At 43.9% G+C, this 24,859-nt stretch overlaps 3 protein-coding genes across 5 annotated transcripts in view; 1 reads left to right on the plus strand and 2 right to left on the minus strand.

Annotated features, from left to right (window-relative positions):
• peli1b (pellino E3 ubiquitin protein ligase 1b) overlaps nt 1-21,822 on the plus strand; it is a 53,262-nt gene extending 31,440 nt beyond the window's left edge. The window contains exons 8-9 of one of the 2 annotated variants that reach the window (XR_004616235.1): nt 10,054-10,057; nt 21,785-21,822. The gene's annotated coding sequence lies outside the window, so the exon portion shown is untranslated. Of the gene's footprint in view, nt 1-10,053; nt 10,058-10,118; nt 10,136-21,784 lie in introns of those variants that run through there. The other variant, XM_034608273.1, reaches the window with a different exon arrangement.
• Nucleotides 344-19,213, minus strand: ugp2b (UDP-glucose pyrophosphorylase 2b). 2 transcript variants are annotated; one of them, XM_034608270.1, is made up of 10 exons: nt 18,942-19,213; nt 16,049-16,176; nt 14,443-14,550; nt 8,923-9,108; nt 6,517-6,650; nt 4,525-4,822; nt 4,225-4,422; nt 2,218-2,460; nt 1,722-1,826; nt 344-1,136 (listed from the first exon to the last, which is right to left on the minus strand). In XM_034608270.1, the coding sequence occupies exons 2-10, from the start codon at nt 16,145-16,147 to the stop codon at nt 1,029-1,031; spliced, it is 1,479 nt and encodes a 492-aa protein (XP_034464161.1). In that variant the 5' UTR covers nt 16,148-16,176; nt 18,942-19,213; the 3' UTR covers nt 344-1,028. The 2 variants fall into 2 exon arrangements, with proteins under 2 accessions (XP_034464161.1, XP_034464160.1); XM_034608269.1 differs by lacking the exon at nt 18,942-19,213 and adding an exon at nt 17,628-18,059.
• The window catches only part of mdh1ab (malate dehydrogenase 1Ab, NAD (soluble)), a 4,692-nt gene continuing 211 nt past the window's right edge, over nt 20,379-24,859 (minus strand). Inside the window, exons 2-9 of the mRNA XM_034608274.1 lie at nt 24,383-24,481; nt 23,819-23,915; nt 22,573-22,748; nt 22,347-22,469; nt 22,088-22,264; nt 21,817-21,930; nt 21,389-21,478; nt 20,379-20,887 (exon numbers count right to left, since the gene is read on the minus strand). Coding sequence (XP_034464165.1) covers nt 20,765-20,887; nt 21,389-21,478; nt 21,817-21,930; nt 22,088-22,264; nt 22,347-22,469; nt 22,573-22,748; nt 23,819-23,915; nt 24,383-24,481 — 999 coding nt within the window. The 3' untranslated portion in view covers nt 20,379-20,764. The remainder of the gene's footprint in view (nt 20,888-21,388; nt 21,479-21,816; nt 21,931-22,087; nt 22,265-22,346; nt 22,470-22,572; nt 22,749-23,818; nt 23,916-24,382; nt 24,482-24,859) is intronic.

Consider the following 24,859-nt stretch of genomic DNA (forward strand, 5'->3'; position numbering starts at 1 on the left):
GGAACACACGGGACACGACACACGCTCAGTATTTCATATTGCACTTTATTCAGCTCCGAGGATTCAGACCTCGTCACAAATCAACACTTATTGCTTTCAGTCTCCATCTCAAGTATCTTCCTCTCTGAAACTCTGCGTATGTACACGTTTGTTTTAAAATGACCTGTGAGGCTAAAAGGCAGAAGGACGTGAGACACTGATGGAGGCACGAGGTTTCACACAACGTGAAGGTCAACATGTGAACAGACTGGACAAAACAACGTAATGCACGGGGTGGTTTGTTTTTCCTACGTCACAGCGGGTCTGAACAGGGAAGTCTTCACTTTACATCTTATATCTTTTATTACATAAAACTTCACGCTGTCGTTACGTCGCCTGAATAAAAGTCGTTAATCCAGAAGCTACAGAGACGAAACGTTTTCGTCTCTGTTCGTTTGTTCGTGAGCAGGATGTTTAAAAAACTCCTCAGACGATTTCCCATCAGCCTCCTGGTTTTACTGCAGATCTTCACTGTAACATCGTCAGATCCGCGTGTTTCAACATTTTCAATTATTTGTATATAATAATGATTATTTCTGTAGTTTTTCCTGATTCTTGCTGAGGGTTAAGAACAGAGGACGTCGCAGCTTGTTAAGATCTGTGAGACAAATAATGATGTCATCGGTTTTATGAGTGTCTTTACTAAATAGCTGTTTATGGCAGATTTAAGGAAACGAACTAAAATACGATAAAATCTCTTGTTTTCTCTTATGTCTTATAAATGTCTTTATGTAAAGTGACAGCTGTGATTATTTCGATATATAACATAAACCTTTGATATAATTCCTAAGGAGCCTGTAGGGGGCAGTATATGCAAGCTACAAACACGTCCAGCAGCGCTGCACATGCAATCACACACAGGCTTCACCTCACAGCCTGTCCGTGTGGGTCACATGACAAACGGGGCACATGACTGGGATAGAAACAAACAGGATCACATGATAGGGGGGGGGGCGGCGGCGTGGAGAAAGGCGGCGTGGAGAAAGGCCTCAGTGGTCCAGTATGCGCAGGTTACCGGACACGATCTTGTTTTCCAGCATGGAGCCGGCGGGGATATCGATCCGGTCGCCGTGGTTGGCGATGATGATGACGGTGCCCTGTGAGGAGGAAGGGTCACAGGTTCAGGTCAGAGGTCACACGGGTAATCACATCCTTTTACGCAAGTGTCAAAATAAAAGTCCTGCATTCCATAATCCTACTTGAAAGTTTCCCATAAACGATCAGATCAACACTCTCACGTAACTTTAGATAGAAGAAGAGCAAACGCCTCGTTTACTTTGACTTTGATGTTCGTCATATCTGATTCATAAATCATCATACACAGGATGTTTTCAAAAAGGATTTAATCGAAGCCGTAAATCAGCAACAACCAGAGACTTGATGTGACAGTGGAAACCAGATTCAAATCTCTCACAATGATGTTCGAAGCTCAGTTTAAAGATTATTCTGGTGTTTCTCATGACACCAGAGGTTTCACAGGGTTTTAAAGTTCACATCCACAGTTTATCTCAGCATCTTGTAGAGAATAAACAATCCAGAGGTTTAGTTTAGTGATTCCATTTATGACCGTTTCTTAAAACCTAATTCTTCTCGACAGTGATGCTGGATGAATAGTAAAACTGATTTTCTGTGTTTAAAGAAACATTTAATTTCCCAGTAAAACTTTGAGTCAAGTCTTTTACCTTGAGTGAAACGTTTTTTCCAAACGTGACGTCTCCAGACACGGTGAGGTGGTCGAGCTCCAGCATGTCGGGGATGCTCTCGAAGCGAGTCAGGTATTCCTGAACCTGATCACATGGACATGAGTCAGAGGATTACACAGAGGAAACCTGAGTGAGTCAACTAATGTTTCACACATTTATTTATGTATCTATTTATTTCCTGCATCTTTATATTCATTATTTTATATTAGCGTTTCTCCCTTTATTTCTATTCTCACGTTTTTGCCCTGAATGAAGCATAAAAAATGAAAATGTAAAAACAACACGTCTTTGCAGGAAGTGTTTCAAAGACGTGTTGAGCGAATGAGAAGTCAGGACGGACAAGGTGGAAGAAAATGGTAAATTTCTGTTTACATTTTATCTCTTGTGATTTTTGATGATTTAACGTTTGACCCAGTGACAGAATTGAAAAAGGAACATGTGCAGATTAACCCAGTTCCACGGTTCTGGTTTGTACCTTGGTGAAGGAGCTGCCCAGTTTGACGTGCGGCGTCGTGGGGAACTCCCTCCTGGGGCTCATGGTGAGCGAGCCGGCGTCCAGGCTGTACAGGTTGGACATGACCAGCAGCAGGTCGGACGTGGTCTTCACGGGCAGGAAGCGGCTGCGAGGTACGTTTATCCCCAGCGCGTAGTCGAAGCTCTTGATGGCCGCGCCGACCGCCGTCTCCAGCTGGACGACGTTCTGTCCGCCGTCGAGAGTCTGATGACAAACAAGAGAAGAAACATTTCAGTATATAATGATGTGTGGGACAGAAAGAGAGAAATGATGCAACAGTTTCCACTTCATGGACGTTTTTTTATCTCAAGTGTCTTTTACACAGTTTCAAAGTGTGTGAGGTCATAATGTGAAACTTCTCCTGTCACTGTAGTGTGAGTGCCGCACTCTTTACTTGACGGGGCCACACACACACTGAACACACACACACACACACACTGAACACACACACTTAACACACACACTTAGACAAAGTTATCTGCAGTTACACAACACTCGCTATATGACTCTAGGAGAGTTTTTAACCGAGGGCTGTAAAATTACATTTACAGGCCGAGAAAGAAATACTCAGCAGTGAGTTTATTACGAAGGTCGTAGATTTTCAGACCTTGAGGCGTTACTCACTGAGGAGAGACGAGGGAGGGGGGAGGGGGGGGGGGGGTGTGACAGTGGATCCGTGCAGGACGAACACAGAGAAGCGAGTTTCCTACAGACTAGTTTTAGCAGGTTATGATTTATTCAGAGGAGGTGGTCTCTGTAGAGGAGAGTGGTGAGATCTCTCTGCTTCTAGCAGGACAGGATGGACGTGGCGAAACAGAACTGATGATATCATTACTCTGGGAGAGCGAATGGTTTTATCTGAGCACTGGTGTGGTCCCACTTTGTCCTGCTGCCCTCGAGGCCTCAGACTCACACGATGATCTAACAGCCGACTGTCACGAGGACATGTGTCATGTGTTGTAAAGGACGAGGAAGAAACAGAGACCAGAGCATGTTGACAGACAGAAGGAGCCTGATAGTCTTTCCCCCACTGAACAACAATAAGAATAATGTTGGGTGACTTAGCTACAGGCTTTTAATCTGAAAGTCAATTAAATTAGATGATTCTCTGGAAAAGTCTGTCGTGGTTATGAAAGTCATATCGACAGCACAGGAGATTTATCTGATGCTGATATGACTCTTTCATAAATATCTTCAGATCAGTGTTTATTAGTTTACAGACTAAACAATATAAGATATGATAAGATGTGCATTTATATTCATATTTCCTCAATTCCTTTAATAACTTTCCTTAAAAAGTTCTACATATTCAGTTGTATTTGTGTTTTGGTTGAATTCAGTGTCGGAATTATTTTACTCCCCGATGACGGTATCAGACTCAAAAAGTCGGTATCGGTTGATCTCAGATCCTCAGAGAGAGAGAGTGTTGATGTTCAGATTTCACTCTGAGCAGAAGCACAGTGAAAACAAACTGTCCCCACGTGGTGTGTGTCGAGTGTGTCGAGTGTGTTGAGTGTGTTAGTTCAACTTCCTGTTGTTCTCAGGACATGAACTCGACTCTTTCCCCCCCACACCATCTCTCCCTCTCCACGTCCCTGAGACCTTCGACCTGTCGCACGTCACCGTTTGAAAACCTCTGATCCAGAATGTTTGTTTTGCTGCTGACGTAAAGATTCATGTGGGAGGAGTTCTCTCTTTCTCTCCTCTGTCATCGAGTGTTTGCTCAATGTGGGAACTGTTGAGTCTCTCTCCTTTATTCCCGTGAGGTCTTGAACTCCCTCTGTAAAGTGCACTGGACAAAGTGTGTGATGTCATCTGGAGCGAGACAAATAGAGTTGAACTGACCCACCTCTTCTTGGTGGAAAACTTGTGTTGATCAGACTTTGTACCTTTAACCAGCAGCTTTTAAATGTTCCCTCTGCTCAATAACACTGAGTAGTTGTAGTTGTAGTTCTGCTCTGGACTCACCTTGGGGTTGACGATGATCTCCATGTTCATGGCCTTCTGTTCCTGCAGCCTCTTGATGGCAGACAGAGAGATCCACAGGTTGTTGGTGTTGAAGATCTTGAACTTTGAAACCGATTTGAATTCGTCCACGTGGGCCTTGGGCACCTGAGCGATCTCCAGCAGACGCAGTTTTCCTTCGTACTGGATCAAAGTGCCGCCCTGGAAATCAGGACAGGGATCTTATTACAGAATGTCAAACTCAACACGGACATTTCCTGTTTTCAGAAGTGACATTATGAGCCCCCCCCCTGCCCCACGTACCTTGACGTCGGCGCGCGTCTTGTCCGTCACCTCCATGACGAACTCGCAGCGCTTGCCGTTGGGCTGGCTGACCAGGTGGCGCAGGATGTGCAGGTCCACGGTGGCTCCCAGGTTGTCGATGTTGGACACAAAGATGTACTCCTTGCCCTGTTGGATCAGCTGGTCCAACAGGCCCGAGTTGTAGAAGCTGGCGTAGATGTCGCCGTGGCCCGGAGGGTACCAGCCTTCTGTGCTTTGGCCGTTAATGTTCAAGCTGGAGGCCACAGGGAGGAGCGACTCCTTGTTGATGCGAGGATACCTGGACCGAGGCAGAGAAGAGTTAAAGAAGGTTTAAACGTTATCCCATTTGTTTTGCACAATTTAAAAGAAATAACTTTTTCTGCTGAGTTCCAACAAGCACGCGCACAAAATAAATGAACTCGTACTGCACGGTCACCGGCTGTGAATCTCAGGCAACCTTTAAAGATGAAAACCAGCACAAAGAGAGAACTTGGATCCAAGGAGGTTTTGTACACGAGAGCAGATGAGGCAACGAGCCAAAGAGTTGAAACCATCAAAGTGATCAAAGGGTTTTTTAAGAAGGATCCACGTCAGGTTGAGTTAACAGAGCTCATCGTGAGGGGGGGGGGGGGGGGGGGGGTGCAGAGAGCAGAGGAGCTGGTCAGCTGCACTGTGGAGACACGCAGGACCTTTTAATGGAGGGTTTATAAAAGCTCTGGGAAGATGTTTCAGATCAGCGGTTCATCCACTTCAAAGGTTTTACGTCATTTCAGACTGAAGCTCGAGAACATTCTCATACTTTCACTAAAATGTGTTTCCTGTCGTGGATCCTCCACTGATGCCTCTGAAGAAACATCAAACATCATCCACATTATGATTAGTGATCATTATATCGTTATATCTCATCTTTTAATTTGTCCGGAGCATTAACTGCTGCATCAAGATTAGTCGAGTTTTGAATATTGACTTTTTTTTATGCACTGTACTAAAACGCTTCATGTGCATCTTGCTGGTTTGACAAACGAACTAAAGGAAATTGCATTTGCAAAAGTTGATTTCCACAGGAAGTGGCTACGCTGGAGGTTAAAGCCACACGATGGTGCGTCAAACGGTCCCTGAACGCACCATCGTCAGGAGATATCAGAGACTTTCAGACTAAAAACACACCACTGGGTCGAATGACATCACACGAGCAGATTTTTCTGTTTTATTATGTTTAACGAAAGATGAAACAACTTGTGTTGGATTCTGCTGCAGCTCTGTTTACCCCCGAGACTCCAGACGGGTTCTGTGAACTCAAACTCTTCTATTCTGCTCATCAATAACCAGGATGTTTTCTTTAGCTAAAAAAATAATGAAAGTGACTGAATGGAATTAGTTTCACGCTCATTACTTTCACTTTGTGACATTTCAACACTTTCTCTGCGCTGACTTTAAATCCTCGAGCTTCGTCCAAACCTGCTTTGTACTCAACTCCTTCAGGCTGAGGGACGCACAAGAGCTCTAAATAATTCAAGGGAAACAGTAAAAAGCAAGTTCCACTTGACTGACAAATTAGAGACACCAGTGCATTCAATATTTACATCTTTCTCCATAAATCACATGACATCTCCTGCCTGGACGCTGCTGTTTCTGACAGATTCAGTCCAGAATCAGGGACGGCACGCAGCAGGGGACTGGTCCACGCTGAATACACACCAGTTCATTATGAGCGGACGCTCAGTGTGACTCCAGTAAAGCTAAATGGAAGCGACAGTGGGTGATAACATCTGCCACTAATGACGCAGAAATCGATGAACTACCGTCCAAGTCTTTCTTCATGTTTAATATTTGTTGTGACAGAAAAAGAACCTCAGTTTTCACTTGGTACTGGTTGATGTGAGTCTGTATCAGATCAGTTGTGTGTTTAAACGTACATGTACACGTCTGAATGCACCAGCGTACCTTCGGGTCAACGCTTCACTTGACGTGTTGTCGACGCGCTTGTCTCACCTGCTCTGGTTGAAGGTGTGTATCTTGACGCGGTGGTGCGTGTACTTCTGCAGGATCTTCTTTGTGTCTTCATCTGTGTTGAAGGAGTTCATGAGAACCAGGGGCACGTCCGTGTTGTACGTCTTGTTCAGGTGCTGTGGAAAAACAAACAGACTCTACATCAAGTCTCCACGGAAAACTGACTGAGCAGCAGCATCCTGAATAAAATACACATTCAAATATCAGTGATCTACATGAACAGTCTATGTGCTTATGTAAAGCATTTATGTATTTACTTAGTTTGGCATCAGACATTTGCTGACACTACAGCAACTAACAATGAGCACAACAGAGTATAACTGAATTCTTGGATTAGTAAGACCCATTAAAAACTTTTAACCAAGACAAGAGACATTTTAAATGATCTAGGGAGGAATTAATCCGTTTGGAAAAACTAATGTGAGAAATAGTTGAATTTCCAATCTGTCAAAGAAAGAATTCAAAGACAAAGAAGCATCCACAGTCACAGCTACAGGTGCTACACTGTGCTTCCTCATGCTGGTCATCATGAAAACGACGAGGGATGCGGCTAAAATGGCTCCAATATGCATCATAGAGAATCAACGATCCTCATTTCGTGCACAAATATTTCACCTGAGGCTAAAACAAGGCTTCACAAGTCCTTATAAGACAAATAAAGACACCTGATACCTGCACATATGGACATGTGGGTATTGTTCTGGGACAGACTGTGAACACATTCTTCAACTTAATAGGTCCAGTAAGAATTCATCAGGTGAAAGCAGTAAATCTCCAGCAGCCAGGTGGCGACATCCAGTCGGCCAGGGGATTTTTCCACATCTGTTCACTGAACTGATCCAAAATAATAATCTCACACAGGAGATGTGGTTATGGGATCGAAGTGTGTGTGTGTGTGTGTGTGGGGGGGGTGGAGTGTGTGTGAGTGGGGGGGGGGGGGGGGGGGGGGGGATCCATTTTCTCTCGTTCTAAATGGCCAAGCTCAGTCAGGACGTAATCTGACCTGACCTGAGGAGAAAATGGAGAGCGGTGAGTTGGACAGAGAGAGCTGTGTGCTCAGAGGGGGGAAGCATCCTGTGAGGCCATTACTAAACACACACACACACACACACACACACACACACACACACACACACACACACACACACACACACACACACACACACACACACACACACACACACACACACACACACACACACACCTTCATATAATAATCATCGTCATCATCTCTCACAGCTTCGTGTTATTATACAATAAAAAAAAAAAAAATTGTTCTATGTAGGGAATTGGACATGTCCTGTTTAAAGTATTACCAGGTAGACGCCTTCTTTACACACACACCCCCCCCTCCTCCAGTACACAGTCATCTCTGTTTCCCTGCCAATCCCACAGACCTGCCCGGCCTGCGCAGCAACAGGTCCTCTTTCACCATAACTCCCCCCAGATGTCACACTGAACTCCTTTCAGCACACTTAAAAAAGCACATGTATTCCCCAAAGGCGCCTCAGATACATGCAGGCTTGTGTCTAGCTATGATACGAATGCAGGATTGTGTAATGAAAGGCGGTGGCTGTGCTTTTAGTTTTTCCCCCTGAAACGTCTCTCGTTGCTTGAGTCATGGAGGAAAGTCTCAGCTTTTCTCGTGGTATCGAGAGAGAACCCGACTCCTCTGATTACATCAGAGCAACGAACACTAGCACAGATGCTTGTATTACATCAGATAATGATCTTTTCCTCCACCTATGAGGTCACAGCCATAGAGTGATGGTGTGTGCTGCTGTGACAACGATCATTTCCCAACGGTCCAACGGTCTAGTGAGTGAGGCAACTCCTATAACTGTCGACCCTGCTGCCAAGTCCGAGCCACAGTGAGAGTGTGATCTGTAAAGCAGGATTAAAACTATTGAGTAAGAGACTGAGATGGAAAAAAAAAAAACGGCCGAGCACACACAAAAAGATGTGAACCTGAAAAGATCCTTCATTTCCTCTACACTTTAGATCCATATATGGTTTGTACGTCTGAATTAAATTAGTGTTTTCACCGCTGAGGTTGGGTGAGAGGGGGAATGTGTCCTTCAGCCTGTCTGTGATTAAAACCCTGTGTCTGTTCTGCTCCGTCTCCACAGTGAAGGAGAGAGCTTTGATGTCCCACCCTGACGTTTCTCATACGTACGGTTGGGTAGCGTCTGTTTGTTTTTCCGATACCGGTGGTAAATTGTTACTTTCAAAACCGTTCCGGTGCCTAAACGGAGCAGAACAGTTTCAGTGCTTAATACAGTAAAACGCTCCAAACTCATCATAAATTGTCTCGCCACCATCGGGGCCGGGGACACCCACACTGCCGACCACCACCGAGTTCTCCAAGGCCTCGAAGACCATAAGTACCTCTATCTGCTGCACAGTGAGGTCCAGGAAGGTGTTCTCGTTGCGGACGCTGATCAGGCTCTTGGGGCCCTTGCAGCCCATGCTGGTGCCCAGGCCTCCGTTCAGCTTCACCACCACCAGCTTGTTCAGACAGTCGGCCACGTTGTCCGGCAGGCCGCGAGCCTCGATCCTATCATAGGGCTGGATCTGAAGGAGAGCGAGAGAGAGAGAGAATACAATAATCTGTCAGGTGGAGGAGTGAGCACCTGGAACAAATCCACAGGGTATTTAATCTACAGCAAAGAGAGCGCAGGGATGGATTATGGTTTTCGGATTGACTGAAGATACGAGCCAGCAGGGTTTGAGATGTTACACAACTAAAAAAAAATGGTTTGAACAACATGGCAATCAGCATCAGTGGAGGAGGGAAAGACGCACGCACGAGTGGAGTTTAACTCCGCTGCTCTCACCAGAGTGCAGCGGAAGAAGCACAGCGCTGCATAACGAGATGTTTAATGTGTGGTTGATCAGTAACAGTTCCACATTTTTCCATCAACCCAATTCAGATGGGTTTTTTTCTTCCTTTTAAAGAATAAAAAGCCACCACTGTGTCTAAACAGATTCAAGATGTGAGAAACCACAAGCCTCTCCTCGGGCGCACGGAGCCGCAGCATCACAACAATGTAGGGAACCGTCTCTACCTCGTCATCAGTTCTAGCACAACACACACACACACACACACACACAGATACACACACACACACACACACAGATACACACACAATGACCTTTACAAACTGCAGGGCTGCATGCCATTAAGGACCGTGTCGGACATTCCAACATTTTATTATTTTTACAGCCTCCAATCCTCCGCCCAAGGACAGGAATGGTGCAGAGCTCGTTCACTGTAAATATCTTTACAACTGTTTGTGGAGTCTGCGTCACTGGGTTAATCATCTTCTGTAATCACAACTGATGTATAAATACTTATATACTGATCCAGACATCAATGCTTCACAGGGAAGAGTTAAAGTTGTACAATAAATACTTAAAAAGTACCTTACACCTGCTAACAATACAAAATTTACTCGTTCAGATCCACTGCAAAATTGTAATTATTCTCCTGGCCCATGTGTCATCCTTCACAGTGAGTTTTGTGTAAATCCATTCAATAGTTTTTGTTGTGTAGTCCTGCTGACAAAGAAGCAAACCAGTTCCCAGGGCTGAAAACAGAACCTGCTTGGCGAAGGTCACAGAAGTTCTTACGCTGTTAATCTGTTTCGAAAATGGCAAAACTTTCATTTATATAAGTAGCAAATACACCACGAGCCATATAGAGTATATTATCTGGTTATGTGGGACGAAACGCACAGGAAAGAAAACTAGTTCTTCACCACACCTCGTTAGACTCCTTTAGATGCCAAACACACACCAATTACTTATGGCTGCTGTTTACTTTAAACTTGTGTTCTCATATTACTCACATTTACTGTACATGTTAATCACTGGGATAAGATGCTGCCAAATGACGTCTGTTTATCCTCATCCCTCCATCTCTCTGACTCACTCACTCTCTGACACACACACACACACACACACACACACACACACACACACACACACACACACACACACACACACACACACACCATTACTGTGTGTAACTGTCATTTTCTATTTTACTTATAGTTCCCTGTTCCTCCATTTCTCTTTACGTAACCCTCAATTCCTCTTGTGCCCTTTGTGTGTGTGTGTGTGTGTGTGTGTGTGTGTGTGTGTGTGTGTGTGTGTGTGTGTGTGTGTGTGTGTGTGTGTGTGTGTGTGTGTGTGTGTGTGTGTGTGTGTGTGTGTGTGTGTGTGTTTTGGTTGAAGTTCGGTGCCAGGCGAGCAACTGAGGAAGTTCTGTTAATGTTCAGTGAGACAGAAGCGAATACGTCTGAAAAATGCCAGTGAGCAGCTGAATCAGTTTTTCTTCGCACGGAGGAATCGGACCACTTCTTGTATTGGTTAAGTTGAGGGGGAGGACGCATCCTATGTGATGACAAATGTTTATTTTAACTGGTAAAACTGGTATTTAATGGGATGTCGACTTTTACTTCCATGAGCACAGTCAAAAAGAAACACTTAGTAGAGTGTGTTCCTGTGTCGAGGCCCAACAGTCCCCTGAGTTCAATCAAGTCCCTTAAATGTGCCTTTTTTTTTTTTTTTACATCAAGATCCATGAATTCATTCCTGATGAGTTGGTGAAAATGTAAAATTAAAACTGAAATGTTCATGTTATGAGGTTTTTCTTGGCCCATTTTATTAATAACTCATAACTGATCTGTAAAACACTAGTTAATGATAGATTTCACAGAGAGAAATCCCCTAAATAAGCTTAAAAAACCCCCACAATACCCATTTACTTTCAAATTACACCACATGACTTTTCTCCCAGGTTCCTGTTTTTGTGAATCACTGACATTCTTAAGCGTTTCAAGGCCTTTTACTTTTGTTTTAACTAAGACTCTGCTTCTCGTTAAGGTCGTGACCTCTGATGCATGGTCCCGATTAAAAACGGAAGAGAAACAAGTCATCAACTATCGCTGAATAAACAAGTGACAAAGTTAAAGGTCTTAGCAGCGTGTGCCTTGAGACACATGGGGCTTTTCATATGTGAACTTCTGTCACATGACATTTAATAAGAATAGAAATGGTCACATGAAAATCATTTGATGTGAGTTCAGAATAAGAGTTTTCATTAGAGACGTTTCTTTGAAAACCACAAGGAAACGGATTCACGGGGAACTGGTGAAGAATCTGAGTGAAATTAAAACAATCTGTCTATTTTTTTTTTCACCCACAAAACTAAATTAATAATACATGACATTAAATCCATCCTTCTTGAAAAGACAGATCACTGTAGAGACGGTAAACAAGGAACAAAGAGCGATTAAGTTCACAGTCAATTAAACATAAATAATCAGATGCAGATACAGTCTCGACTTTGTCTCTGTGTGGAGTGGACCGAGTTTTTCCAGGACAGGAAGATAACCCACTTAAATCAGGACCATTTCCACTTCTCGAGTGCTTAACGTTATACAGCCTGACGTGTTCCGCTGAGTTCGACACAAAGTCCCAGCGGAAGAACAACAAGGACGTTTCTCTGGGTTTGAAATTCAGCCTGGAAACCAACACTCACACTGCTGCTCCATCTACCTGCTGGCTTTTCTCCAGCTCTGCTCCCAACTGCTCAGTATTCTGACTCCTACAAAACTCTGCGTCTCGACTTCGAGGTTCGTTCCCTTGAGATCAGTTCGCGTCACAGAAGTTTGCTCTTTTAACTCTGCTGCCCCTTTTTTTTAAATCCTGCACTTTGAGGCTCACACAAAACACGGCAGCCTGGTGCTCAGGAAACCGACAGAGCACCGTCCCTCGTGACTGAAAAATAAGGAAGACCTATCAAAAAGGAAATCCTGCATGGAACACTGATGACAGGGCACTCTGACTCTGTACGTGACCGACCACGGCATCGTCAAGAGGAAACTTAGGCTCCTGTGGTTCGTTGGCAAGATCATAGTGAATATAGTCAATGCAGGGAGCTCTGTACTGTAGGTTATGGCTGATGTAACATTGAAGTGGTGCAAGAGAGGAGGCTGTAACCTCCCTGGTCTGCTCGACTTGTTTTGTCCGTGTGGACAAGCCGTTAACCAACATGAGTATTTGCATTTTTGTCATTTACTTTGTTTACCTACGTCTGACAGCTCAGTGAGTGACATGTGACCCTTACGGATCCGCTCGGAGCTCAAACATGGCCTCTCTGGAATCTGCCTGACAGAACTCCATCAGAGTGACGGAGAACTGTAATCCCTGAACACTTATGTACACAAGTGGTTCATAATGTTCCAATGAGGCTTTCAGATTCTGGAAATTAACCACGTTTTAATTAAATAAAACCATTCACCATAACTGTATAAAGGATTCATAGTGGATCAATAAAACCAATAAAGGGTTTGTTGAATGTTTAGTTTGTCATGTTTAAGTAAAGATCAGAGACAAAAGCTTCTGTTGTGACTCCATGTGGATTTCAACGGGGATTATCAGGGCTTCTAATATTCAAACTACAAACAGAGATTAACAACTGTGTCGGTCAAAGGTACAAGTACCAACTTTGATGTGAGATACTCTTATCTGAGATGTGCATGCGCTGTCATAAAGGGAGACGGATATCAATTGACACAAATATTGGCACTCCTGTTCACAGTGGTTTTTCCAGTTGGTGCATTGCGATATGTGCATCAGTTACTATAATAATGAATTCACTCACGTCCAGGATATTTGGAAACACAGGTTGTGTGCAACCAGATGTGAGATGGTTTTTTCTTTTCAAATGCAGAGATGTACAGAAATATCCACAATGGAAAGAAAAATTAAGAACAGTGATATATACGATGTGGCATCGCTTCCTTTCTGTAAGGGTTACGTTTGGTTGTGTTTGGCTTCATCATGTTTTATACTTGTGCTGTTTTATTACAGACACTGACTCATGGGGGCGAAGCTGCATCTGGTTGCCTTCATTTCGTAATTCAACCAAAGCTGAATCCACCAACGACAAAACTGTGTCGCAATCGTGGATATTTTTTAAGATGTATTCAAAGATCATGGATCATGAATTACGAACATTTTCCTGAAATCTACCAAAAAGTAAATCTTAAATTATTGAGAGTGACGTGAGCTGCTAGAGAGAAGATGTGTCATTCTGTTGGATTTGAGCAGTCGTGTTACAGATGGAGGTTCCAGCCCGTCAGCAAGTTCCTGCCATAATTAATATTAATTAGTGACGGCTGATATGACACTCCGCCGGCAGCGTCTCTAATTCAACCGTCAACAGCGACGCTCGGCACCGGCTCAGGATGAGAAGCTGCAGCACAACGTTTTAGTGAATCTGCTTTTTACTTTCTCCCCTTCTGTGTCTGAACTCAGATTCTGCGCCCAAACGATATTTCACATTCACACATGTTAATGTTCACTGTCTTCTGAGGGGAGATGCTGCACCATAGAGCCTGGCTGCTTTAAAGAAGAAGAGTAACAATACGAGCAAAGAGTTAGTCACCACTACTCTATTATTTTACACCTGGATCAGTCATGATACTGGTATTCAGGATTTTGTTGCGAGCTTCTACTTGTAACACAAGCAGCATTATTCTCTTAATCTCGCACTATCTGAGAAAGTGTTTGACATCTGATAACTCTTCAAACTCGAGGATGTTCTGGATCTTATTTCCTCATCTCACATGAACCTTTAGCAAGTCTGATAAGATCTTCTTTGTGGTCTCTATTGGATGTTCAAATACTTCCTGGCTTAGTTTGCCAATCCAGCAGATAGTGAGTGGCAGGTTTGGCTCAGTTATTCTGTGTAAACTGGAACATTGCGAAAAAAAGACGCTACTTACAGAAACATGTAGAGCAGCCAAGTGAAAACAAAAACAAGTTCTTACTGGACATGAATCCAATGACGATTAATATCCTCCATCAGCATTCTGACACCAAAGAGACACTTACCGATTCCTCTGGAGGTCTTTGTATCTTGAGCCACTCGACCGACGGCCCCTTCACCTGCAGAAATCTGTGGAAAAGATTCTTGAAGCCCTCAAAGTCTTTCCTGGACACCTGGGAAAAAAACAAACAAGGATTTTAGGATATTTTAAGATGTATTCATTCCAGGGAAGGTGGCTGAGGTTTGACAAGTCTCTCACACAGTTTTCATTCATTTGCAGCCTCTGTGTGAAACACTCAAGCCCTTCCAGCACATGTAGGAAACGTCTGTGGGGAAGAGGAGCTTTACACTAAAACCTCTGTGACACACTAGAGGTAAGAGCCACTGAAAAAAGCATCTGATGTCGCCTATAATGAACAACTGCAGTGATCTGCCAGGTTTCTCCGCCGGGCAGCTGAATAAACTGCCAGAGAATCAAACAAGGTGTCGTCTTTAAAGAAACTTAATTTAATTTTCCTCTACAGCGTTAATCAGACTTGTTCTTTTTTAGTGCTTACTTCATACACCTGGCACTGTACTTCTTATAATAAATAAACTGAAACTTCTGTTACTATGTGGGTTTGATTGTATTAAATTGTGCAGCGAGGCGAGAGGTTTCTCCTCAACGTGCTGAAGCCGCCACCGCAGCGATACAAGTCTGATTACTTATTGAAAAATCCCACAACGAAAGTATAATGGATTGATGAGAGAAGTGAACCTGCTGAACAAGCTCTGCTTGCTACACATGAGCTGACCTCTTTGATTTAGTAGATTCCAACATAGTTATGTGGAACATTAAAAACCTTCTAGGCATGAGTGTTACGTGGTTGTGTAACCGGTTTCTCTTGTCCATCTACTGTCGCTACAAGAAACTTTAAACCTTCAGTGTATCTTTGTGTTTAGAACAAGTTTCTTCTTTGGCTGTTTGCCATGTAAAACTATCAGTAAACTATTAGCCCTTAAGGCCAACAGAAGAGTACTTGACACACCTGTGTGTGTGTGTGTGTGTGTGTGTGTGTGTGTGTGTGTGTGTGTGTGTGTGTGTGTGTTTGTGTTTGTGTGTGTGTGTGTGTGTGTGTGTGACTGTCCCTTCCAATCTTATCTCTCTGTGTATGATTCTCTCTTTAGTGATAGTCGGCCTATTGAGAGAGCCTGCTGGTCAATGTCTGAAAGCAGTAACTGCCAAACCCTGTGTTTGTATGTGTGCATTTTCAGCCAAGACATTTAACAGGAAACTCAAGCACCTCTCAGTCTATTGCCAGTTTCTCGCAGCAGCAGCAGCAGCTTTGGAAACACTTTGGATTTCAGCCTTCGGGTTTGATTAATCAGCTGCAGTGAGCTCAGAGGTGTCCACTCCCAACACCAGAATTTTATTTGGGGCGAACCCCCGACAAACGTACAGGATCTCAGCTGGGCTGGGTTTATTTTATGATTTAGATGAAAAAATGTACGTACTTCCTGCGACTTCATCTCATATACTTTGTTCCAGAGTGTAGGCAGAACCCTAATTGGCACTGTGTTCCAGTATGTGTCACTTTTGTGTTTTGCCAGTGTTTGTGTGCGACCCCACCACCCTCGAAATCACAACCAGATGGTCGCAGAGACAGAGAGAGTGAGTCAGTGTGGGCGCACCTCTCTCTCGGCCCCCGTGGTGGTGTCCAGCAGTTTCTCCAGCTCCGTGTGCATGGAGCTCTCCAGCTGCTGCCGCATCATTTCCTGGAACTGAGCCATCCCTCCGTTGGCCACTCCTTTGCTCAGACCTGGACGGGGGAAGATAGAGGAGCGTGAGGGGATGAGGTTTAAGACAGCTGCAACATGTCGGGATTCTAACTTCTAACATATTCCTGCATCCTCAGAGCGCTTCGTGACTCCACTTTTACTCATTTCACTAACGCAAACCATCTGTTTGAGTCTGAACGGAGCCATTCCTCCATTCCAGTTTCACCTCATGTCTTTTTTCCAACAGGGAATAGCTTCACTTAAAGCATCTCTAAATCCATCTCTAAAATTATATATATATATATATATATATTTGTGTTAAAAACAGGATTATATGTTTTTATTTTAAAATCTGAACCACTGACCTTAAGTACTTTAAAACACTGTGTAGTTAAAAGGAGCGGGAGGATTCAGTGGCATCTCTACCAACTGAATACCCCCCCCCCCCCCCCCCCCCTCACCCTGCCTTTCCAAGCCAGGAAGAGAATCTACAGAGACCTTCAGGTGACGTAGAAACTATTTAATGTAAAGGACCTCCCTGGAGCCGGTGTTTGGTTTGTCCTTTCAGGGCTGCTGTAAAAACAGGAGGGTGAAACATGGCAGACCCCGTGGATGAGGACATATGTAGTAAAGTATCTGAGGTATCACAGACTGTTTCAAGTGATTATATTCTCCTCGTATTAAATGTTTGATGTATTCTGATTGTTTCACTAATTGGTAGTAGTGTGATTACACATTAAACAAAGCACTCCCGAGCCTAATTATTTTTAATTGTCAACTAGCGCGTCTTACTGCTGATGCAGCGAAATGAGAGAAATTAATTTGAGAGTTCTGATCGGATTTAAAAAGCACTTGAGACCGAGTTCAAACCTCCGGAGCCCGTTTGGTTTCTGCACTGAGGGAGATTAGTGTTTTGATGATATCCAAATAGTTTGTTTGTTCACATGCATGATGGATTAAAACCAAAGCAAAAGACATAACACAGTTACAACAGTTGTTCCAGCGGTGCTAAGAGGTTTAAGTGCAGCTTCCCTTGAGAAGTTATGAGTCAAATGAAAACACACTGAAATAAAACCAGTGAATTCAACAGATAACTTTGTGCAGAACTCCCACTAAACCACTTTGAGTCAGAAAGTTTAAAGTCAGTTAAACGTCAGGAAACTTTTAAAATCAAATTGTAACTTAAATTTCAGCTGTGTTCACTTCAGAATTTAGAGTTTATGACCCATCTCTAATGCGTATAAGAGAAACAGTGTGTAGCATAATATATCTGGTTGTATTAATGTAATCTTTTAATCTATAGCTAGCTATAACAAAGTTTATGTAAAATATATAAGTCTGAATTACATTTCTTCATAGAGGTTTGATGAAGAAAATATAAATTGACCAATATATCGGCTTCTGCTCCCAAAATCCACATCGATCATTCTCAAGCACATATTTCATTTCTGATATCTACAGTTCAGGGTGAAATACCTTCCACATCACTCACCTTCTAAATAAAGTGCCATGTTTCAGCTGCCAAGTTAAAAACAATACAGTTAAAAGATAAAGTCAATCCAAGGGCCGATAAAAACGCAAAATGTTTCCAACTATTAGGTCCAGAGTGTTAATGACGATAACATCTCCTGGAAGAGGTCAAATACTAAAGTTTCTTCAAGGCTCAGAGGTTTGCAGCTCCTTCAGTCCAGTCGGCAGAGAAGCTCGGGAGGACAACTCATCCTGTCCCCCTCCACAGAATGAAGAACACATAGATCCAATCCCAGTGAGAGTCGGTGGAGCCTGAAGGATGTGAACCACAGGTCTGAAGAGGTGGATCTCTCAGTCTGAAGGATGTGAACCACAGGTCTGAAGAGGTGGATCTCAGGGATCTGAAGAGGTGGATCTCTCAGTCTGAAGAGGTGGATCTCTCAGTCTGAAGGATGTGAACCACAGGTCTGAAGAGGTGGATCTCAGGGATCTGAAGAGGTGGATCTCTCAGTCTGAAGAGGTGGATCTCTCAGCCTGAAGGATGTGAACCACAGATCTGAAGAGGTGGATCTCAGGGATCTGAAGAGGTGGATCTCTCAGTCTCAAGGATCTCTCAGTGATCCCAAGAGGTGGATCTCAGGGATCTGAAGAGGTGGATCTCACAGTCTGAAGAGGTGGATCTCTCAGTCTCAAGGATCTCTCAGTGATCCCAAGAGGTGGATCTCTCAGTCTGAAGGATCAGATCTGTGTGATCTGAAGAGGTGGATCTCTCAGTCTCAAGGATCTCTCAGTGATCCCAAGAGGTGGATCTCTCAGTGACCGCCTCTCGCTGCTGTAAACCACGTCACACTCCTCCGGGCTGAGACACACAACCTCCGGTCACGTCTTCCCTCCCTGCTCGGCCCCTCGCTGACATGTTATCGCCTCATTACGATGCAGCCTCCAATCACTCGCACTGACAGCGAACCTCCGGTCATTGATTAACCGGGGACACGATCCGCTCGACCTGCATCCGTGCCCGGGTAACTTCTCCGGCTGCACCGGCGAGAGGCTGCGGGGATGATGACGGACGGACGGAGGGACACAGACAGAGGACGGAATGTGCTAATGGAACATGAACGTCCGAAGTACGTGAACGCAACACGACGAGTTGTCGAGTGACGTCCGCAGCAGAAACCGTGGAGCTACGTTAGCTAACCGGAAGCTAGGAGCCACAGTAGCTAGCTAGCTAGCTGAGGGGGGACACGCACGCATGCACACGCACACACACGCGCACACACACCAGATACTGTTTTTATTATCATGTCTGCGTAGAGATGTGAAGCCGTTGTCTTACTGTGTGACTGCAGGATGCTGCCGGAAGAGGAAGTCCACGGCCTGGGTCTGCGGGTCTGAAGCACCGCAGCGATCCCGCACAGAGAAGAAGAGACGAGCAGCCGGAGGACTCTGGGCTTTTTTAAAAAATGTATTTATTCTTCTTTTCTTTCAAAACACAGGTTTTCACTTTGAAACGCGCAGCTCCCGTTTCCCTTCCTTTCGCCGGATACAAATATAAATCACAATAAAAGATTGAAAGGCATTGGTTTGGAGGGTCACAGCAGGGCCCTATCGGGGGTCGCAGGAGGATGGCGGCCAATGAAAACGCTAGGTTTTCCGTGACGACAATTTTGACAACCAATAGAATTGTGGTACGTTCGATTTGGTCTCTGATATTTCCGGGTGAAAGCGAACTAAGAAGAATTGGAAATAAAATACACACAATACACGAACATCTACAGTAAATGTAATGTTTGTGTAACATTCTCTAACATTTAAAGGTACAAGTATATATTATGAGTAGAATGAAAGTGTAAGTACCCCATTATAATTATTCAGGCATTAATGTGTTAGAAGTCTGGAGATTATATAAACCTGCAGGTAATGGTTTGATTTTATTTTATATTTTCTGTTGATCGAATCACTTCAGTGCAAATTATATGTACTTAGTTTTATTTTAATTATTTCTATGAATGATACATTGTGAATTTAACCAACTGCAGATGTTACGTCATTGTTCCTGATGCTGCTGGTGAGTTAAACAGAGAAATACAGCCCTCTCCTGGTGACATTGTGGTATTGCACGGTGCCACGGTTCCTATGGCAGTGGCAGGAAAATAGTAAAACACAATCTAAACAGCAAAATCTGGTCCTCCAGTAAACATAATTAAAAGTAATTGCCCACCATGAGAGATAAAGCTTTATTTTCCATTAAACCTATGCTAACAACTAAATGCTACTGGTTAAATGACTTTACCAGTGCTGCTACATTATACACCAGTTTGCCAGTAGTGAATTGCTGAGCCCTGTGTGTCACTCAGTGTGGCTGGGTGATGCAGGTATTTTAATATATAAACCTTTTGTTATAAAGGTCACATTGCTGTCTGACTGCTCAGCTGCTATGCGGAAACCCCAGTGTTTGTATTTGTCACTAAGATGATACACAGGGAACAAAAGGAACACAACTTCATTGTTGAATCTTTTTTTTTTATTGTTTAACATTTTCCATTCCAGTGTTTGAGGACTTAGTGCATCACTGACTATATGTAACAAGAATCCATTCACTTAACCCCAGAGAAAATATATTGGAAACAAGCTGGTAACAAATGGTGGACTATAGTTAGAGTGGAGATACTTGTGTGTCACGTACAACAAAAAGGTGTTTCTGGTGTCGACTGAATATGAGACCAATGCAATAATCCATAACCAAATTAAAACTGGATGCATTCTTTTTTTCCACTAAACAGACGGAGTGATTCAGAATGAGTACGTTTCTGGTGGAAATGGCTTTGCTACCTGACAGGATGAGTCTGGTAATCCTGAAAAAGACAATGATTACTGTTGTCTTCACTGGTCACACCATAACATCTCCAACAGTATCAAAAACCTGTGAGAACAAACACCAGCAACAATAACCAATAACCATCAACCATCTCCACTTGGTTTCTTCATAACTGCTGCTTCCCAACACAAAAGTGTAAATCCCAACTTCACACTCATAAACACAGACACACTCATACAGACACACACTACTGCAGGGGTTGGTGGAGTGCTTCGTCACAGGCGTGCATCTGGAGTTTTGGGGACTTCTAAGTGCCGGTCAGGTGGCCCTGCAGGGTCTAGTCATACCCCCAGGAAAGACACCGCCATGTCTCTCTCCTCTATCAGCTCGGCTGCTGTGGCGTCCATCCTCGATCGGGAAAAATCATTGATGGCCAGGCCGCCCACAATCGTCCAGTTCTTGTCCTAAAGCAAATACAAAGTGTTGTGTTTTTTTGAAAAAAATACTGAGAAACAATCCTCTACACTCTACACACACAAACCTTTTAATTGATTTAATGCCCCCCCCCCTTTGAAAATCGTGTTTTTGCCGACCTCCAGTGGTTTAACTGCTCATCTGGTTGCAAGTGAACTCACGCACCTCGTGACATCACTGTCAGACGTGGCTACATGTGCATTTTTGACCACACCCACAAACTCAATGACACCGAATGTGGTCACAGGTGAAACTTTCAGCCAAAGATAACAATGGTTTTTGTTCAGCTGTTATTTTTGCACTTTAAATTTACATATTCACACTAATTTAGTCTTTAAGTTGTTCATTGTTGCACATATAGAGAAGAACATAATGCATGTGAGTAACCATAAACTGTGATGACAAACATGTCAAGAAACCACTTATTGATTCCCTGCTGTGGCTACAAATCAACTAGCTGTAATCAAACCACAAGTTTAGACCAGTCTCACCTTGATCTGGATCGGGAATGAATAGATGAGGTCTGCTGGGACTCCATATGAGTTTCCAGAGGAGTACACGCCCATAGAGGTGAACTCGTCCTAAAATAAAGAGGTAGATCTACTGGTTAAACTGGAAGAGCTTAGGCCAAATGTTATCTGTCAGAAACGAAGGCTTGATCAACATGAGAAGTACAAACATCATCTAAAAAACAAACAGCAGATTCACCTGTAACACAAGATCTAACTGCCTGTGGTGCTCACAGAGAAACTTATAACCATACTGAGGTTATACTATGACAACTAAATTGTGAAGTAATGAAGGGCATAGTACAGTCTATCAATATTTGACATTGCCATAGCCACGTTTTGCCCGATTACAGCAACAGGCAGACGTTCCAATGTTAGAACAACAGTATATAAACGAACATGGCGTTTACCTGGGGGGTGCCTGACCAGATGTCTCTCATGTGGTCACAGATGGCCTTGGCGGCAGACATGGCACTGGACAGCTTCCTGGCCTTGATGACTGCAGCGCCTCTCTGCTGCACTGTCTGCAACACACAGTGAACAAATTAGCAAATGGGTTAGCTTGAGTTGTGCAGCTAGTTTCCATGTTAATTTTAAGCTTCAGGAGTTGGACTGTTAAAACTGACTGGAACCACTGAACAGAAACACATCAATGACAAATAATAGTGATAATCAGCTCACAGCTATGAAATCGCCTTTGAGCCAGGCATCATCCTTGACGGCGTCGAAGCAGGCGAGCTCACCACCGGACATGTTGACCAAGCAGTGGTGCACATCTGGGTACTGGGTGGACGAGTGGTTGCCCCAGATGATCATGTTCTTGACATTGCTGGCAGGAACGCCACAGCGAATCGCCACCTAGAGGACGCAAAGCAAATTCAGAAATGGAAGTAAAAACCCTAAGGCTGACAAAGTGCCACGCAGGGACAGTGAAACGCACCTGAGAGCGAGCCCTGTTGTGGTCCAGACGGGTGAGACAGGAGAAGTTCTCTTTGGGGATGGAGGGAGCAGACTTGGCTGCAATCAGACAGTTGGTGTTGGCGGGGTTTCCTACAACCAGCACCTGAAAACAAACAAGCAAGCTTACACCTAATAATACATCACCCTTAGAAAGTAAACGCATACTCTTGTATGTGTCCTTTGCCAATATTAGCCTGTGCTATTACCTTCACAGTCTTCTTGGCATACTTCTCCAGGGCGGCTCCCTGGCTCTTGAAGATGGCCACGTTGGCTTTGAGTAAGTCTTTCCTCTCCATGCCCTCCCTCCTGGGCATTGAGCCGACCAAGATGGCAGCGTCCAGGTCCTTGAAGGCCACTTCCTCCTTGTCAGTGGGAATAATCTCTTCAGAAGGAGAATTTGAATGAAATTACTGGCATGTTTACATACATCATTCCTCAACATTTTCCCATTTAAAAATTATGCTTTAATATACGTCATCGCTCTGAGGTTCAGATTCAGTTATTTTCATTAGTGTGTTCTTCAACTTTTGAGAACATTTTGGAAGTTTCAGATAAGTGAATAAACGTGTTCATACACTTTTTGAAATCAACCGCACTGCAGTGCTTTTTGTCAAGGCCGGATATTTGAATTGTATCCGATCTAAAATTGTTTGAAAATTATTTTAAATCCATTCTGAGTCATGCATGCATACGATTTTGAATAATATGTTTGGGAGGTATCCCATGTGCGCCCAGTGTTGCCCTGTATGGCTGGGCCCATCTCAGTGGATGAAGCGTTGTCTTTGCCGCACAGTTGGTTAATACAGGGGCCTCTCACAGCCCCCGTCCAAACAAAGCAAAGGACGGCACCATTCCATAGGAAAAATACCAGGTCACAATGGAGATGACGCAAAATGGCGCCTCACGACTGATGTCATGACAGCAGTTACAGAGATGGGTCCATGTTCACCAAGCTTTCCAGGGAGGGAAGTCAGTCCTATGTCCTAGATATGCAAGGATGCTCTGCCAGCCCTGGTAATTTAAACTTATTGTAGTTGCAAAAGTTTGTATCCATTGAAAAGACACGAGGGGAGACTGTGTTTGCTGTGTAGCAGTCAGCAATCATTCATTTGACCCTGTGGGTATGAATGTTATTTGTTATTATTTTTGTACTTCTGTGTTTCAGCTGCTTCTTTTAACGACCATTCAGCATTTAGACGCTACAGGCAGCTGAAGAGTTTGAGGAAGTCATTATTCTACACAACACAGGCCAACAGGACGGAACATGCCGAGTGCAGAGACGTGTGTATCATGGAATGGCAATAGAAACCTGAATCTTTAGATTAACTGTGACGCAAAAACCACAGTTTATATTTTTAAGGAAAATTTGATGCCAGTACATCAATAAGAATAAGACAATACGTCATGTTATCCCCTTATGTCAATTATCTGTTGCACCCTTAAAATGGTTACCTCTCAGGAGCGGGAGGGCACAGTCCTGCAGCTCCATGACAACGCCATCCAGGACTGGTAACATTGGTGTTATGTCCAAAAGGAGCAAGGTGATTGGCTGGGAGAGGGAGAGAAGGAAGCAGGCAGTGGGAAGAATGGTATGAGATGAATGAAACATGTGGAACCACATTAAAAATCTTGTAGTGACTTGTCAGTGGAGGACTTAGTTGTCTCTGGAACAGAGTGTGAAGGCCAAGGCCATGTGGCTCACTGACTAAAGCACGTGCCAGAGGGATCAAGTGGCTTTAAAGTTGGCCTAAGACTCTGGGCATAAGATCCATTTCATAAACTTCAAGGACGAGTCTGACTCGTCGCAGGACGTAGAGGACGAGCCTGAGCAATCTGAACAATTCCTACGACATCTGTTCAGTGTCACCAGACCCAGATGTGACCTAGAAAACCTGTGACAGGCACACACAGCTGTTCACTGGGGGGGTGTCAGTATCCTACACTTGCCTTGTGACACGACCTAATGGGATGAGGACGCTGAGTGTGTTACATGAGCAAGAGAAAGCTGTTTCTCACCTGATCTTTGCCAAAGACATCTCCCTTGGCAATGCTGAACAACAGGGAATAGGCAATCTGCCCAGCAGCGCCGGTCACCAGGACTCTAATGGAATCAGACTGTGAGACACAGGGAGAGAGAACCACGCTGTTAGCATTATGGTTTCCAGTGGCAGGACAGGTGTGAATGTGACAGTTTGATTGTTCAACACAAATGGGCTGGGCGTCTATTCGCGTCAACAGGATTCAGTAGAGCAAGTTTAAAAATAGATTGTCTGCCCCCCCCCCCATTCAGAACTATTACATAACAGAAACCAGCATAAACTATATAAACTATAACCACCACCAACTTTAACACGTCACCCACCAGCTCTCACTCACCAGCTCAAAGGCGAGTAAAGAATAACTTTGAATGAAAACGACATAAAAACATATTGGGAGTCACACTGGTTGGTTACGTCATGCAGCGAGCCAGACCCGCTCGCTAGCTAACTTTGT

Source organism: Hippoglossus hippoglossus, chromosome 15, assembly GCF_009819705.1.
Source record: "Hippoglossus hippoglossus isolate fHipHip1 chromosome 15, fHipHip1.pri, whole genome shotgun sequence".
NCBI lineage: Eukaryota > Metazoa > Chordata > Actinopteri > Pleuronectiformes > Pleuronectidae > Hippoglossus > Hippoglossus hippoglossus.